General features: G+C 39.6%; 1 protein-coding gene across 1 annotated transcript in view; it reads right to left on the minus strand.

The window, feature by feature from the left end:
- The window catches only part of LOC130915452 (myomesin-3-like), a 182,519-nt gene that overhangs the window by 122,183 nt on the left and 40,917 nt on the right, over positions 1-19,419 (minus strand). The window contains exons 4-6 of the mRNA XM_057835475.1: positions 4,353-4,506; positions 3,828-3,985; positions 366-458 (exon numbers count right to left, since the gene is read on the minus strand). Of these exons, the coding sequence (XP_057691458.1) occupies positions 366-458; positions 3,828-3,985; positions 4,353-4,506 (405 nt within the window). The remainder of the gene's footprint in view (positions 1-365; positions 459-3,827; positions 3,986-4,352; positions 4,507-19,419) is intronic.

Below are 19,419 nucleotides of genomic sequence, written 5' to 3' on the forward strand. Positions count from 1 at the left end.
GTAAATACAGGTAACGAGTGGAGCCTCGTTAGACCTTGTAAGAAGAAGTTAGAAATCTTGCTTCTTTGTAGATCACCAAATACTTATTTTCCATTCTAATTTGGAAACAAATTATTTAAAAATCAAACTATGTAATTTCCTTGCTTTTTTTTCCCACATTCTGTCTCTCATGGTTGAGGTTTACCAATGTTGACAATTAGAGGCCTCTCTAATCTTTCCAAGTAGGGGAACTTGCTCAATTTGTGGAAGCACAATTGGACTAAATACTTATTTGCCCCACTGTAGTACAAATAAAGTAGTAGGCAGATGTAGCTGTATAAGGAATATTTCTGGAACGTAAACAGAAATGGTTTTCAGTGACATACCGTCTGATCTCAAGGTAATTAAGACCAAACGCTTGCTGAAGGCCGTAATTCCACGGCATCTTAGGCTTCGTCAGCAGCGCACCGTCTTTGTACCTTCAAGACAGGATTAATGGACAATTGGTTCCACATAACAAAAAGATAAATTTTCCTCACAAAAGATTATCATGCCACCTTTGGGAACTAATGAAATACTACTTTTTGATTCTTGTGATGCTGAAGTAGTTGCGCCTCATCACATCCAGCATCCTGAGTATTAATTTCCGACAAAGCATGAGTAACTTTTGAAGATGAAATATTTTTATATATATTTAATATAATTTTTACGTGTCTTGGCTTAAGTGTCTTCATCAGGGAATTTTAATTTTGTCCTCCATCTCTACTCCATTCCATCATTATGCTGAATGAATATTGCAAAACATGTAGCATCTATCATCCATCTTCAAAAACGCGTGTCCTCATTAGATTTGCGGGTTAGCTGACTTTGGATGAGAGGATGTTAGAAGTACCCAGAGAAAACCCGCATGAACACAGGGAGAATGTGTGAACGCCAAGCAGGAAAGCCAATGGTGAGACTCTAACTCGATATCATTGTTATTATAGAAATATTTCATCGACAAACAATTTTTTCAGGACAATAACGAGCTAAAAATGTGTTTTGGGAGAGTAAAACATAACAAGACGAATGACAGTTTTTGTCTGACGAGACGACTACGAGACGGAAATGCGCCATAGTTTCCGTCACATGTTCACAATTTGTACTTAGCCAGGCTTGCTTGTTTTGAAACACGTACAGTAACATTTGCTTTCTTATCTTGGCAAGAGAGAATATGCAGTGTTGCTTTAGCCTTTAAATGTCTGTGCTGAGTGATCTTCATACACTAAATGTAACTCGTAGCATTAGCATAGCGTTCACGTTTGCGTTAGCATTAGTCTAATGCCAATGGTGAGCGTCCTCTTAAAGTCTCTGAAAGTCCCTTTTTTTTTAACATGCAGTTCGTGGCGTCCAGGTGGGTATAATTCATTGAAAAACAATGTACATGCAATCCCCGGGTTACAACGTACCCGACTAACATGGTTTCGACTTTAGGACGCCGGTGTTTCGTCCGCCGTTTTTTCTCCAGTTGTTTTTTCTTTTTTTCTTTTTAAGTCGCGAAACTGTGTCTTGTTTGCCACCTCTCAGCATTGATGGTAAGTATAGTATGTTATTTGTCATTTAATTTTGTTATTTATTAAATCTAAATAGTTGATCTCTAATTGCTATGCATGTCTGGTATTTTATTATACTATATGTGTGGTCCGCTTTCCTTTGTTGCACTCGGACTTGTTTGACGTCACGCCAGCGCTACTTTCTGTTAGTTTCGAATGTTGCTTTCATGTTGGGAAGTGGGGGTGAACGCCAGTTACCATTACAAGAAGGCAGAGAAAGAAACGGTGCGGGCTCGGCGGTACCCCCTGTTGGCTTGCTATTAGCCTGCTAGCTTATATAGCCGCGTTCGTTTTAGCTGCCGTTTTCCTTGTTGCCATGTTGCAAAATGTATTTTGGCATGTGGCATTTTTTTTTATTTTGGTAAATTTTGGTAAGTGGCAAAATGGATTTTGGGCATGTGGCATTTTTTTTTTTTTGGCATGTGGCATGTTTTTGACATGTGCTATTTTTTTGGTATGCGGCAAAATGGATTTTGGCATGTGGCATTTTTTTTTTTTTTTTTTTTTTGCAATGTGGCATTTAAAAAAATTTTTTTTTTGGTAAGTGGCAAAATGGATTTTGGGCACGTGGCATTTATTTTTTTTTGGCATGTGGCATGTTTCTGACATGTGGTATTTTTTTTTGGTATGCGGCAAAATGGATTTTGGCATGTGGCATTTTTTTTTTTTTTGGTTGCAATGTGGCATTAAAAAAAATTTTTTTTTTTTGGTAAGTGGCAAAATGGATTTTGGGCACGTGGCATTTATTTTTTTTTGGCATGTGGCATGTTTCTGACATGTGGTATTTTTTTTTGGTATGCGGCAAAATGGATTTTGGCATGTGGCATTTTTTTTTTGGCATGTGGCATGTTTTTGACATGTGCTATTTTTTTGGTATGCGGCAAAATGGATTTTGGCATGTGGCATTTTTTTTTTTTTTGCCATATGGCATTTAAAAAAAAAATTTTTTTTTGGTAAGTGGCAAAATGGATTTTGGGCACGTGGCATTGATTTTTTTTTTGGCATGTGGCATGTTTCTGACATGTGGTATTTTTTTTTGGGATGCGGCAAAATGGATTTTGGCATGTGGCATTTTTTTTGGGCATGTGGCATGTTTCTGACATGTGGTATTTTTTTTTGGTATGCGGCAAAATGGATTTTGGCATGTGGCATTTTTTTTTTGGCATGTGGCATGTTTTTGACATGTGCTATTTTTTTGGTATGCGGCAAAATTGATTTTGGCATGTGGCATTTTTTTTTTTTTGCCATATGGCATTTAAAAAAAAAATTTTTTTTGGTAAGTGGCAAAATGGATTTTGGGCACGTGGCATTGATTTTTTTTTTGGCATGTGGCATGTTTCTGACATGTGGTATTTTTTTTTGGGATGCGGCAAAATGGATTTTGGCATGTGGCATTTTTTTTGGGCATGTGGCATGTTTTTGACATGTGTTATTTTTTTTGGTATGCGGCAAAATGGATTTTGGCATGTGGCATTTTTTTTTGTTGCCATGATGCATTTTTTTTTTTTTTTTTTTTTTTTTTGGCATGTGGCAAAATGGATTTTGGTATGTGACACGCACATCCAAGCCATTGACAGCTATGCACGTCCAAATATTCCATTAATTTTAAATGGCAGAAAAACGTGTGGCTGTGATTTTTAACCATACACTTTCATTACAGTGCATTGACATTCAACTGGCACCCAAGTAAGGCTATGCCATTGACGGATATGAACGTCCAAATTTTCCGTTAATTTTAAATGGCAGAAAAACGTGTGGCTGTGATTTTTACAGTGATTTTTTACAGTGCATTGAAATTCAACTGACAACCTAGTCAGGCAATGCCACTGACGGCTATGAACGTCCAAATTTTCCATTCATTTTGAATGGCAGAAAAACGTGTGGTTGTGATTTTTGACCATACACTTACTATTACAACGCATTGACATTCAACTGGCACCCAAGTAAGGCTATGAACGTCCAAATTTTCCATTCATTTTGAACGGCAGAAAAACGTATGGTTATGATTTTTCTGTGAATGCTCTGGTTTCAAAAATGAATTGGATGTCTGGCGCCGTTAATGGCAGCCAGTGACGTAATGTAGACACTATTCTAATGGAAGACTTTGTTAGCATATCCTTATTGATAACTGATATATCATCCTTTCGATATTTTGCTTAATATCCACCAGTGTTAGTCAGTCAGTTTGATCCTAAGAAGACAATCTTAAGTTTTTGTTTGGCCGACTAAAGTAAAAAAAAGTATGGAACATCATACCATGTGACCTGCGGGGGTGGGCATCCCTGGACCACACAGGCGAGCTGCACAGTCATGCCCTCCCAGACAGTGTGAGCCCTCAGGGGAACGCTGAAGTCTGGCACCTTCTGACTTAGACGCTCCAGATAATCCAAGTGCTCGCACGCCTTCTTTTGAGCCTGAAGCATCCAAAAACTCAGCTTCATTTGCACAATATTGCACATAAGTCAAAATGCTAAGGTCCGAAGATGACATCACTCAGTTTATAAAATTAGCTATTATGAGCTCCATTATACAGAAATAATATGTTTGTTGACCTTGGTTGAGGAGTATGAAAGAGTCAAGAAAAAATAATCATTAGAATGGACAGCATGGTTTTCAAATCCAGCAAGTGAATTCATATGGGAGTGAGATGATTTATAAAATATGAACAGGACTCAACAAAACTGGAGTAATATTAAATAATCATGTGTATTGTACAAGGATGTGATCATGAAAACTTGTTGAACCAAAAAAGTATGGAATATATTTAATTTTTTGGATTACCGCTTTCCGAAGGGCCATTTTGTCTACCCGGGTGCGTAGCAGACGTCGGCTCTGGATCATTCCCACCTCCAGCTTCTCCGCCTCGTTCCCAAACATTGTCCACTTGTCCCGTTGATAGCATTCCCCAGCCGCTCGAGTTTCCCTCAGGATCTCCCTGGCAAGGCGCAATTGGAAAATAATCAAATTAATGATTGCTAAGAATTATAATATATTCAGTGGGATTTAATGGCTCATGCTAGGGCAAAGATTTCACACTTAAAGTGCCTATGATAGCAAAGCGCATGTTTATTTCATATTTCACGCGGTATTTTATGTTCCTAAAATAAATAGACCGCTCGGATGTGTGTGGAAGCGCTCGATTTATTTATTCAATTTTTTTTAATCCCGCGCCGTGAAAATGCGTGACTTCCTGGATTGAGGAAGAATGTGACGTCAGCCAGGTAACCATCTCACAATACAGCCATTACTATATAGCATGCAGAAGGACTGCTGATTCAGCTGATTTTGCAGATGAATTCGTTTATTTTTTGCATCACGCCAGCCCAATGTGCTGCAGGCTTTTGTTGCTGCACCAGAGAGAGGCGTGTGAGCCTTTATGGGTTCAAAAAGTTCCCGTTCACCGCGGAGAATGGCCAAAACAAGTCCAACAACTGTGGGACCATTAGACCAATGAGGAAGTGAGTAAACTATGTGTTTTGTATTGTGTCAAATATTGGGATCATGGCACATGTTTTATAAGGAGGTGGCTTGCATTAAAAAAAAAAAAAAAAAAAAGTATTTATTTATTTTCCCTTCAGGCATTTTCAGCCCGAAAAGAAAAGGGCAGACGGGAGAAGCCGAAGCTTACTGAAACCCGCCCCCAGTATACCAAAAAGGACGCAGAAATGCGTCCTTCGTCCTCGAGCGTCAGAATGTTATTTTCCCGATCGGTGAAGACATTCAACCCCACTGCCATGTGTCACAAGAGTCAGGGTAGTTTTGTGTGATTTTTCGTTTTCGAAAGGCAAGAAAAAGACAAGCTGATGGGTTCAGGTTAGCACTTCGGCTAGTTGTCACGCCTCCTGTTTTGTTTACGCTCTTTCCTCCATCTCCGAAGCCGGGGCAGGGAAATGACAAAAGCCGGACTAACTCCGGTGGCATAAAATACCATTCGAGAAGAAGTCAGCAGTTTTGACAGTTATGTAGTAATATTGCCCTGTTGTACTCAATAAATGCATTTTTAATATTTCATATTCCATTCAGCACAAGACTGTTATTTGTCATGACCATACCATATACAGTGGGGAGAACAAGTATTTGATACACTGCCAATGGGTTTTCCCATTGGCAGTGTATCAAATACTTGTTCTCCCCACTGTATTTAACAATTGGGGAAAAATACTTAGATGAAAAGAATATCCTGTAAAAATATTGGAGGAGAGAGATTGAAACAATGATGACATTTTGCTGGTCTCTGTCGCGTTTTCTTCGTTCTGAATCTTCCCACTCAATGGGCTGAATTCTAAATTAGCTGAAATCATTACCCTGCCGACATCATTATCCAGCTGGGGACACTAGAGCACTATAATGGCAGGCGGGGCTAAACGGTTGGTGAGCCGTTCCATTTTCCCTCCACACATGACGAGTGTTACTCTCAAACAATTCAACTTTGGTTTCATCATTCCACAAAATATTTTGCCAAAACTTCTGTGGCTTGTCCAAGTGCCTTTTTGCAAACATTAAATGTTTTTTTTTTAGACAATAGTGACTTCCTCTGTGGCGTCAGCCCATGAGCGATATTCTTGGCCATAGTTTTATATATAGTTGATGTCTGCAGAGATCTTGGACTGTGCCAGTGATTTCTAAAAGTCTTAAGCAGACACTCTAGGTTTTTTTTTTTACCTCTCTGAGTATTCTGCGCTGAACTCTTGGTGCAATCTTTGGTGGACAGCCACTCCATGGGAGAGAAGCAACAGTGCCAAACTCTCTCCATTTGTAGACAACTTCTCTGACTGTTGATTGATGAACATCCAGACTTTTAGAGATGGTTTTGTATCTTTTCCCAGCTTTATACAAATCAACAATCCTTGATCACAGGTCTTCAGATAACTGTTTCGAGCCACAACGCACATCAGACAATGCATCTCATCAAGACAAATCATACCAGGTGCGTGTTTTATAGTGGGCAGGGCAGCTTTAAACCACTCATCCGTGATTGAGCACACACCTGAGTAAATTGATTAGTAAAAATGGATTTCAAATACTCTTTAGGGTACTGGTTGCCAGCCAATCGCAGGGCACAAGGACACATACAACCATTCATGCACACGCACACTCAATTTAGAGTGTTCAATCAGCCTACCATGCATGTTTTTTGGGAAGGCCGAAGCCCGGGATTGGGTGGTTTTAGTTCATGCAGACACTGTTTTTACATCGGTGTGATTTTGACAAGATCAGATCACATTTGATGGTGATTTAAAGCAGAAATGAGAGAAATTCCAAAAGGTTCAGATACTTTTTCATACCACTGTAGCTGAACAGGTCAGGTTTAAAAAATAGTAGCAAACTTGAAAGGAGAATATAAATATAAAGTAGCTGAACTAAAAAAAAAAATGCAAAAAGGTAAAGAGTTTAAAAAGTTGTTGATTGCCAATGTAAGCAATAAAAAGAAAAGCCGTGGAAACATCATTTCAGAGATGTTTGGGCTAGAGAGAAAAACAATTGCCATTTAACATTGATTGAAATTTCGTTCCTGTTGTCAGCGCAGTCACAGACAAATGCTTTATCGCAACATTTGACAACTTGATGAGGTCCGCGCTCGACTGCCGCCGTGTCATTTTAAACGAGCGCCGCTCTCGCACTACTTGAGAGATTTCCAAAGGTCGGTCTTTTTCTGTCTCGCCTTGCCGTCACCGTTGATTTGCTTGAAAAATCTCTCGCTGGTGCTTCTTAGGTATGAACGGTCCCCTACTTTGCAATACCCCGTTGCTTGATAGCGAGATAACTGACATTTGTGAGTGTGTGCAATCACGAGAGGCGCCCTTATTTTCCTGCCAGAAAAGTGCGGTAGTGAACTGCTGTAGCTGGCAGTAAAGTGGTTTAACACAACATGAACCTGTCACAGAAGGCTGATTAAAATGCATATCCAAAATTGGTGGTCTCGAGTGAAGATAGGGAGGGAGGCCTTTACTTGTACACACAAACATGAAGGCGTCTCTATCATAAGCGGATTTTAAGGGGGGGGGGGGGTCAGGGTCTGGTCCCCCTGGTGGCCGAAAAGTGTCATTGCAAATAATTGACTGCTGCATACGGTATATACAAATTGTAAAGCAATAAACTGCAACAAAAATAAATTAAATGAACAAAAAATTATATTTTTATAATGGGTCAAAATTAGACTTCGAAGAGATCATGTGACTAGCAACTTAAACGGTCATTTTCTTTGCATATAATTAAAAAAAAAAAATAGAATAAAATAAATAAGAAAAATAGGGGAGGGCAGTTTTATTTTTCAAATGATTTTTTTCTTTGATTGAATTTTTTTTTTTTTGGATTGAAGCAACTCCTTTGGGGATTAAATGATTTAGACACATAATACTGACCAAACACTAAAAGGATTGCCTCAATCGAAGAAAACTTTTTCGATACAAAATTAAGTGTTCAAATGCAAAATTTTCAATCTCAAATATTTTTTCGCATTCGAAAATTTTTTCCATGATTGAAAATTTTCTTTTTTCGATTTTTCTTTTTTGAAAAAAAAAAAAAAAAAAAAAAAAACAATAATAATAATAAAAAATAAATAAATAATATATATATATATATAAAAAAGAAAATATATTTTTTGAAGCAACTTATTTTTTGATTGAATAATAAAGACAAAAAATGTCCTAGCCAAAATGTGGCCCAAAATCAAATCGACATTACTTTAATCAAAAAAGTTGCTTCAATCAAAAAAACAAAAAACAAAACACTTCAATCAAAAAAAAAAAAAAAAAAAAAAAAAAAAAAAAGAAAAAATAGCTTTCACATGCATTTTTTTAAAGTTTCAAATTAGGGCTGTCAAACGATTCAAATTTTTAATCAAGTTAATCACAGCTTAAAAATTAATTAATCGTAATTAATCGTAATTCAAACCATAAAGCGCCAGCAGAGGGAGACAAAAAACACAAGTAACAAGTGGACAAGTCACTGTGCTGTCATTTTAATCTGTTTGAGCGGGGCATGTGCGTTATTTGCGTCAAATATTTTAACGTGATTAATTTAAAAAATCAATTACCGCCCGTTAACACGATAATTTTAACAGCCGTATTTCAAATGTATTTTTGCAATCAAACACATTTTTTGGGGGGGATTAGAGCGACTTTTTTTCTTGATTGAATAATAAATACACAAATCTACCTCCACATGGGTCCGCCCAGGGGATACAATTTTTGACTGGGGTAACTACATTGGCACGACACCGGCGGGCGTACCATATTCAATGGATGACGATCTTGGCGAAAAGTATTGCCTAAGCTGCCTGATTTAGAATTCTCCTCAAGAATGATAGGAAAAACGCTCATTGTCAACTTATTAATATAAATATTCTTGTAAGTTAATTTCATTGCTGACACTGCGTTTCGGGGTCATCAACATGTAGTGCCCTCCCCGCCCCAAAAGTCAAACTCCGCCTATGGTCCCTATTTGTCTATTCTTACAGATGCAGTGCAATATAAGAAGAAAAATGTTCCCAGACAACCTTAAAGGCCTTCATATTTAATCACGAAGCAGAATAAGCGATTCTACTGGTCCGTGATGACACGAATACATTTATTTTTCTTTTAATGTGCCTTCCCATCTATGTTGTAGTGCGCTCGCAACCGAGCGCGACACTTAAACACGCATAAATAGAACGTTTTAATACGGAACTCTCAACGCCAGGGGCGTGCTTTTCGTGATCTATCTCCCGATTAAATATTCACAAACGCCGCTCTGATCTATGACGACTACTCTGGCATGAAGGGCTGAACAAATAGTTAAGATAATTGGCAGTGAAATACACAACGGCAAGAATCCACATGGGTGCTCACGAGTGCAAAGTCACGCTCTGAAAATGTAGCGGCCCCTTTCAGTGCTGTTTGTGACCTTTCATGTCACTGATTCTTTTTTAATCAAGTATAAGTCTATCAACGTTAAAGCAAAAGGACCGAGAGCACGTCCAGCTTGCGGGAGGGAGATTGTTTATGGCTTAATTTCTGCTCCGGAGGACATTTTTAATATTTACAAGCAATGTAGAGGACAGCTCCTGTCAAGACAAAACATTCCCGCGTTCATCTGCCACTCCAACGTTACGCCTCGGAGGAAATGATGCTGGAGAAACCATGTAGAGACACAATGACTGCGTTTACATGCACAATGAATCTTATTGTTGACACTCATGGGTAGCTTCATTTTTCCACGCTTGTCCGTGAATTTCCAGTTTATTTACGTTCAATTCTAGGCTCAACTTTGTGTCCAAACATTACTTAGTGATTACACTGCTGGCCAAAAGTATTGGCACCCCTGAGATTTTGTCAGATAACAATCTCAACCAGAAAATGATTGCAATTACAAATGCTTTGTGACAAGGACTCACTAAGGATCCAAATGCACGAACGTTCCGTTTAAACAAAAATATTTATTTTCAGTTCATACGGGTTCAAAAAGAGAACGAAAAATCACAGCACTTGCTGGACACCAAAATTCTGAGCAAAGTCAACAAAAAGTCACAGCACTTGCTGGATATCAAAATTCTGAGCAAAGTCAACAAAAAGTCACAGCACTTGCTGGATACCAAAATTCTGAGCAAAGTCAACTAAGTAACAAAAGTGGGCATTTGAACTCAACATAAATCTTAGTCAAGAAAAGGCTTACATGAGCTGGTGACATGGAACATGGCAGGATACAAGACAAACCGGCACTGGGCATGGTTAGCTGCAGGCTATAGACCCTACCCACCGACGTCACAAAATCACCTGATCGCTGTATTGTTCCGCCCCATTGTCCATCATTTTGTGTCTGTATTATCAATGGTCTCAATTGATCGAGCAATTTATAATGCATTTCATGGAAGACCCGGTGCTTTCGGATGCCGTGAACTCACTGGATGCGTTGCATAAAAGGCGTTATGTGGAAAAGCTTCAGTTTATCCATTCGCCAGATCCATATTTGATGCCTAAATCGATGTTTTTCAACCCGCTGTCTTCGCCGTCTTTGCCTGACATCTGCTAGCTACCCTGATATTTACAACTATCTTGTCCACACAAAATCAGCCTATTCTCACGAAAGTTTGAAAAACTTTAAGAGCTTGGAGGCTTATAAATACTTCGTTGCTGGTTGGGTGAAACAGGTCCTCGTCCACGAAAATTCGGCAGGAATCTATCTTGTGCTTGGAAAGGTGAGTTACGAAATTTTCAATTCAAAATCTTTTGTTCTTGCTAACATCCACTGTCAAGTCTAATGTATTTCATGTCATTTGTCAATGGAGCTAGGGCTTTTAATGTTTATATGGTTTAGCGATAGCACTCTCACTACATACATACGTGTATGTTGTCGGCGATTAGCCTAGCAATGATCTTAATTGTGGTTGTCAGCCCAAAACCCTCTAAATATATATTAAATGCATCTTACCAGATATAAAATGACTACTACATAATCTGTGGTAATCGTTTGGAGCCCAGTTTTCTCGTCGAATTGCAGCAGCCCATCTCGCTCTCTCCTCTCCGGGTCTCTCGGAATCCGGTAGAACTTCAAGTCTCTCCGTCTATCTTCTCTGTTATTGCAACCGACCGCCACACACGCCTTCACCATTTTGATTATTAATGTTAACGAGCAGAAAAACACGCCGTAAATAGGAGGAATGTACGTAGCCGTAACAGGTAAACACGATGTGTTGACGGACAATTGGGCGGCAACAGTCAGGAGGGCGGAGTTGTGACGTCACGTGGGTAGGGTCTATATATACAGAGGGTCACAGGTGGACATGATCAGCCTGATTGGCAAGAGCACGAAGTAAAGTCTGCTTAAGGAGGCAAAAGGATCTGACTTGAACCAACCCAAAACATTAACAAGACTTCCGAGACGTGACACTTTGGTGGTAACATCTTCACTGATTTTGCTTGCAATGAAAAAACACAAAAGAGAATGATTATCATTTCACCCAAAACTCCAAAAACTGGCCAGACAAAAGTATTGGCACTTTTAGAAAAATCACAGGTGGTGGCAATCACTAAATCACACTTGCAGCCAGTTAAAATGGATTAAAATTGACTCAACCTCTGTCCTGTGTCCTTGTGTGTACTACATTGAGTATGGAGAAAAGGAAGAAGACCAAAGAACTGTATGAGGACTTGAGAAGCAAAATTGTGAGGAAGCATGGGCAATCTCAAGGTTACAAGTCCATCTCAAAAGACCTGAATGTTCCTGTGTCTACCGTGCGCAGTGTCATCAATAAGTGTAAAGCCCATGGCACTGTGGACAGAAAAGAAAAATTGACGAGAGATTTCAATGAAAGATTGTGCAGATGATTGATAAAGATACTCGACTAACATCCAGACAAGTTCAAGCTGTCCTGCAGTCCTAGGGTACAACAGTGTCAAACCGTACAATCCGTCGGTGTCTAAATGAAAAGGGACTCTATGGTAGGATACCCAGGAAGACCCCAATTCAGACCCAGAGACATAAAAAAAGCCAGGCTGGAGTTTGCCAAAACTTACCTCTGAAAGCTAAAAACGTTTTGGAAGAATGTTCTCTGGTCAGATGAGACAAAAGTAGAGCTTTTGGGGAAATGGCATCAACATAGAGGTTACAGGGAAAAAAGTGAGGCCTTCGAAGAAAAGAACATGGTCCCCACAGTCAAACATGGCAGAGGTTCCCTGACATTTTGTGGTTGCTTTGCTACCTCTGGCACTGGACTACTTGACTGTGTGCGTGGCAATGTGAAGTCTGAAGACTACCAACAAATTTTGCGGCATAATGTAGGGCCCAGTGTGAGAAAACTGGGTCTCCCTCAGAGGTCATGGGTCTTCCAACAGGACAATGACCCAAAACACACTTCAAAAAGCAATGGAAAATGGTTGGAGAGAAAGCACTGGAGACTTCTAAAGTGGCCAGCAATTAGTCCAGACCTGAATCCCATAGAACACCTGTGGAGTGATCTGAAAATGGCAGTTTGGAGAAGGCACCCTTCAGATTGTAAGAAACTCATTGATGGATACCGGAAACGGTTATTTGCAGTTATCTTGTCTAAAGGTTGTGCTACCAAGTATTAGGTTGAGGGTGCCAATACTTTTGCCCGGCCCATTTTTGGAGTTTTGTGTAGAATGATAATGATTTAATTTGAAAGGTTTTTTCATTGCAAGCAAAGTAAATGAAGATATTACAACTAAAGCATTTGTAATTGCAATCATTTTCTGGGAGAAATTGAGCATAATCTGACATCTCCATTGAAGCAGCAGGATTCCTGGAACAAGTTGCGTGAAAGTTTGAAGTGTGCTCAAACTGTTAGCTCCTTCTAATTATGGCTAACAACGCCAATAATTACCACAGCATATTCATAACTGTCTATTCAAATTTCAAGTTATTTGCTTTTGATCTTTTTTTGTTTTTTTTGTTTTGGTTTTTCGATTTCCCGATTCCAATTTTAAATTTTTTTTCGAATTAATTCAATGTGATTTATAGAAATAATTATTTATCTATGTTGGTGAATCTTTGTGTGATGTAAAGCACTGAATTGTGTTGAATTGTGCCAATCAAATAATTTGTCTTGCTTTTATTCCCAAGTATTGATGGGATAGGATTCCCATTACCATTATAATTCCTATCATCATCATTTTGAACATGCTTTTTACTCAAGCTTCACTCAAACCTCTTATCTCCCAAGCTGTTATGTTGTCTTCTGTCAAGTTCAGAAATAGACCCTTAGGTAGACATTTGTAAAATTACCCAAAAATAAGGAGAGAAGACACTCAGTTTTCTTGGCCAAGGAGAGCAAGGAGGGACTAGACAGAGAAATGCTAGATTACGCTGTACAGTCACCAAAATTGATCTAAAAAAAACCTCCTTGCTCTTTCTTTTATTAAGGGGTTTGTCCTAACACAGAAGGGTGCCGCCCTAAATGGAGGGGGAAAGCAAGCTGGAGACACCCATGTGATTTTGGTTGACTATGTGTGAGCATGTAGGTGGAACTAACTAAATAAACGTGTGTAAGCAAGGGCACTTAGGTAAAGTGGTCAGAATGACCCAGACACTTCAGTTATGCAACGCTGCGGCCATGGAAGATGTCCTCGAATGGAAGATTGTCCTCGAAAGTCTAGAAGAAAGTCCAGACGTAAGATGCTGAAGATGTCCTAGAAGGTCTAGTTACGCAATGTTGCGGCCATGAAGCAAGGCAGTTGTCACCCCAACCCTTTTTAACACTTTGTAACACTTAAACATTATACTACGGCCTAGTATAGCAAGCAATAATCATTTACTGGTTATATCAAATAAGAAAAAATATGGCAATATGTATTATGTATGTATTAGGTATATATGAGCACAAGCAAATATTCAATCAATCAAGCAAATATTCAATCAACCCTCGATAATTAACTCAACATCTTCCATTGTCGTCATGGCAAGCAACAGTACCTCGACCACTAAGATGAGTGGGATTTCGTATTGTCATTGTTCTGTCAGCTCATTGGTCAGAACGCAGGAGAGGCTTGAAGGGCAGTAAGTAAGGCAGCAAGTATTCGTTGGGTCTCCAAATCGGACGCAATTTTCGATTTTTATGACAATACGGGACGTAGTGCGTCTATTGTAAGCTTAAAGAGCATACAACAGGAGAAAAAAAGTCTTAAATAGCATTATTATGTGAATTAGAATCATTTTGAGACGATTTAGCAAAGCGCAGATGACGAGAAATTAGTCTTTTAATCTGCCGGTTGGCCACGCCTACCATTATAGGGCTCTAGCGTCTCCAACAGGTGGATGACGTCAGCGGGTGACTGGGCTCATCGGTTTTACTATTCAGCCCACTGAGGGGGAATTATTCCGAACGAGGAAAACGCGACGAAGAGAGCCGCAAAATGTCATTGTTTCAGTCTCTTGACTCCAATATTTTTACAGGATATTCTTTTTATCCAAGTATTTTTCCCCAGTTGCTAAATTAATGGCATGGTCATGACAAATAACAGTCTTGTGCTAAATGGAATATGAAATAATAAAAATGCACCTATTCAGGACGACATGGCAAAATTACTCCATAATGGTCAAAACTGTCGACTTCACCTTTACTGTCGCACCTCCCGAACGATATTTTATGACACCTAAATGGGACATATGTCATTTCCCTTCCCCGGCTTCGGAGGATGTAAACAAACCAAGAGGCGTGACAGCTAGCAGACATGCTAACCTGAACCGAGTGATGTTTGAAAGTCTTCGAAGCGGAAAATCACACATAACTAGCCCGGATTATTTAACATGACGACTGGGTTGTCGATTGTCTTTGGGATCGGCAAACCGCCCGGCGTAGAGCAATTTACAGTTCGTTCCCCAGAGTAGGGCAGCTACAGTTGTCGGGCAGCTAACGTGCAGCTAATGTGCATGAGGAGAGCTTTTTATATGCCTATCAATGATCAAACGTAAGTAGACCTTTATTTAAAGAAAGTTTGTAGTGTTTACTTTGTAATCGCTGTATTCATATTTGACATAATACAGAACAAGATGTTTACTCACTGCCTCGTAAGTCCAATGGTCCCACAGTAGTAGGGCTTGTTTTGGTCAATATCCATGGTGAATGGGAACCTTTTGAAACTCCAAAAAGGCGCACACGCCTCTCCCTCATAAAGATTTTTCTGCAGCCGTTTGGCTGGCGTGATGCGAAAAATAAACGTATTAATCCGCAAAATCAGCTTAATCCTTAGTCCTCATACACAACAGTACCACTGTTTAGTGAAGAGGACGCCTTCACCCGTACACGTCACAGCGCCCTCCTCCTCAATGCAAGACCGAAACCGGAAGTCACTCATTTTCATGGCGCGGGATTAAAAAAACTAAATAAATATAGCGATCGCTTCCACACACATCCAAGCGGTCCATATCATTCAGGAGCATAAAATACCGCGTGTGTTATGAAATAAACATGCTTTTTCGTGTTACATGCACTTTAATACGGGATGCATACATTTGTACGGGACAGTTGGCAACCCAAGTTACATTACTTAGCAATTTTGCTACATTTAGCGTTTAGCTTTGGATTGTTTTCAGCAAAGAGGTGCAAATGGGAAATACAGTAATGAAAAAAAAATCCACTAAGGTTACATAAATAACTTGAATTTCAACAAATAAAAATGAAATTGAAATGAAAATCAACCAATTAAATCAACCCGGTTCCTTGTATGATATTGACATACTTGGCCAACAAAGCTGAATTTCTGATTCTAATTCTGATCAGAAGGAAAGTTGGCTTCAGAGCTTTGCTGCAGCTGGGGCTCATTACTGTCACATTTTGTCTTTGGGGCGCTTGGGTTGTCATCCTCAATGACTTGTGCCCAGGCTTTGCTCACTCTCGGCAACTCAAAAATAACTGTTCGTCTTCTTTAGTCGGCGGCGTGACAGCTTGTCTGCTAATACTTTTGCAGGCTTGAGCTTTATTCACTGGAAAGTCAGTGGTTCCTATCCCTCAAGGTACCACACACTTCGACCTGTCCCATCGGGCTTATTACTGGACTCCGATGTAACTACGCATTTTTTGAAAGGCCCAAAAGGTGAAAGTATGTTCTCAAGTTGTAAAAGTCAAATGTCATAGGTGCGAAAAGTAGTATCTTAAGGGCAATACTGACTTCTGCCTGCTGGGAGGTAGGAAATTTCCCACTTGATATATAATGTTTTAGTTTCCTGAAACCCAGCAATAATACCCTTAAGTGCCTGGATGTCTACCATCCATGAGGGTACAGCAAAAATTCAATGAGTAGTGAAAAAGTACATATTGTACCACTCTCTGAGAACTATTCCTTACCTTATGGCCCAATAACTTGTACTCTCATTGATGTGATTTCATTAAAATACCCCACAGCTTTAGAATCATAGCTTACTTTTCTGAAACATCACGAAACTGTCCATTTTTATGCACTGTTGCGCTTCAATTTCAGACAGCAACTCACAATAACTCTTTTCCATTTGTAGCTGCCGACCAAGTCATATCTAATATACAGTGGGGCAAATAAGTATTTAGTCAACCACTAATTGTGCAAGTTCTCCCACTTGAAAATATTAGAGAGGCCTGTAATTGTCAACATGGGTAAACCTCAACCATGAGAGACAGAATGTGGGAAAAAAAAACAGAAAATCACAGTGTTTGATTTTTAAAGAAATTATTTGGAAATCATGGTGGGAAAAAAAGTATTTGGTAAATACCAAAAGTTCATCTCATTATTTTGTTATGTACCCTTTGTTGGCAATAACGGAGGCCAAACGTTTTCTGTAACTCTTCACAAGCTTTTCACACACTGTTGCTGGTATTTTGGCCATTCCTCCATGCAGATCTCCTCTAGAGCAATGATGTTTTGGGGCTGTCGTTGGGCAACACAGGCTTTCAACTCCCTCCACAGATTTTCTGTGGGGTTGAGATCTGGAGACTGGCTAGGCCACTCCAGGACCTTGAAATGCTTTTTACGAAGCCACTCCTTTGTTGCCCTGGCTGTGTGTTTGGGATCATTGTCATGCTGAAAGACCCAGCCACGTCTCATCTTCAATGCCCTTGCTGATGGAAGGAGATTTTCACTCAAAATCTCTCGATACACGGCCCCATTCATTCTTTCCTTGTCACAGATCAGTCGTCTTGGTCCCTTTGCAGAAAAACAGACCCAAAGCATGATGTTTCCACCCCCATGCTTCACAGTTGGTATGGTGTTCTTTGGATGCAATTCAGTATTCTTTCTCATCCAAACATGAGAACCTGTATTTCTACCAAAAACTTCTATTTTGGTTTCATCTGACCATAACACATTCTCCCAATCCTCTTCTGGTTCATCCAAATGCTCTCTAGCAAACCGCAGACGGGCCTGGAAGTGTACTTTCTTCAGCAGGGGGACACGTCTGGCAGTGCAGGATTTGAGTCCCTGGCGGCGCATTGTGTTACTGATAGTAGCCTTTGTTACTGTGGTCCCAGCTCTCTGTAGGTCATTCACTAGGTCCCCACGTGCGGTTCTGTGATTTTTGCTCACTGTTCTTGTTATCATTTTGACACCACGGGGTGAGATCTTGCATGGAGCCCCAGATCGAGGGAGATTATCAGTGGTCTTGTATGTCTTCCATTTTCTAATAATTGCTCCCACAGTTGATTTCTTTACATCAAGCGTTTTACCTATTGCAGATTCAGTCTTCCCAGCCTGATGCAGGTCTACAAGTTTGTCTTTGATGTCCTTCGACAGCTCTTTGGTCTTGGCCATAGTAGGGTTTGGAGTGTGACTGACTGAGGTTGTGGACAGGTGTCTTTCATACCGATAATGAGTTAAAACAGGTGCCATTACCTCGTTTGCTCCCAGAAAGTATAAATATGTTATATTTTTAAATGCTTCATTGTCCCAAAAACGTATTTATACGTCTTTTGCGTTTTTTTTTTTTTTTTTTTTTTACAAGAAGAATCTATAGCTTGCGGTCTATCTGAGAAACAAAAAACAAGGCAATAAAACTGGCCACTGGAGGGCAGTAGTGCATTTTGTAAATACCAGCAACCCGATTCAACAGCAATGAATGGCTGGGCAGCATGGTCGGAGCGCTGGCGGCAGTATGCCAGGAGGCGGACAACCGAACAAAACAACCGAGACGACGACGGAGCAAAACGACTGAGACCACGGTGCAGCGGGCTCGCCAAGCAGACCCCGCAAAGATTAAAAAATAATCCATCTTTGTGAGACAGACAACGATGAGGGAAAAGTTTACACAGCAGACGCGGCGACAACGGCCTCATCTTGGCGACAACAGGCGTCATCTCTCAGTAGTCACGTGTAAACAAATTGTTACTTTGCAATCAAAAGCTCTATTTGTCTTGTTCATTCATCACATGATATTTTGTAAAAGGAAAACATTATTCAGATGTTTGGGATGTAACTAATGCAAAAAATAACTGTTAAAGTTAAAGTTATGTTTGAAATGTATGCGTTTACAAAAAGCTCATTTTCTCCGTTTTTTCATCAGAAATTGGAAATTTGCTCAAATTCTATTTTCTAATGCTGATTTCTAAAGAATGGAAAAAGATATGAACTTACTTTTTTCTGCTGAAAGAAGAGAGTCTAATCTTTCTTTTGGTGGGTTCCATGTTTATATAGTAATAGAACAGAAATTTCTGTGGGCCTTGCAAAATCCGTCAAAATACAGAAAAACTACCGGGAGCGAAGGGCCTTGCTCTGGTGAAAATGGCTGGGAGTGAATGAGTTAATACAGTTAACGAGTGGAGCCTTGTTAGGCCTCGGTAGAAGAAGTTAGACCTCTTTGACAGCCAGAAATTTTGCTTGTTTGTAGGTGACCAAATACTTATTTTCCACTCTAATTTGGAAATAAATTCTTTAAAAATCAATGTGATTTTCTGTTTTTTTTGCCCTCATTCTGTCTCTCATGGTTGAGGTTTACCCATGTTGACAATTACAGGCCTCTCTAATCTTTTCAAGTAGGAGAACTTGCACAATTGGTGATTGACTAAATACTTATTCGCCCCACTGTAGGTAGAGGTCTAAAATTTCAATTATAGATGCATTTTCACTCATGGAGACATAATCTAAAAAAAATACAGAAATCACATAGTATGATCTTTAGAATAATCCTAAGTATTTGTACCCATGGGAAAATCAGCAATAATTATGACACTCACAGAGTTTAAAAAAAAAAAAATCCACTTTCGCCCCATGAGTAAACATCCACTAACCACCTCTATGAGCTCATTATTGTCACCTGTGCACTCCACAGTCAGTCATAATCCAATTGCTACCATGGGCAAGACCAGAGAGTTTATGAAGGAAACAAGAGAGCTTTGAAAGGCACCAGAGAAAAAATGTTGAGCTCCACAAAGCTGGAAAAGGCTATAAGACAA

This window comes from Corythoichthys intestinalis, chromosome 4 (genome assembly GCF_030265065.1).
Source record: "Corythoichthys intestinalis isolate RoL2023-P3 chromosome 4, ASM3026506v1, whole genome shotgun sequence".
Classification (NCBI taxonomy): Eukaryota; Metazoa; Chordata; class Actinopteri; order Syngnathiformes; family Syngnathidae; genus Corythoichthys; species Corythoichthys intestinalis.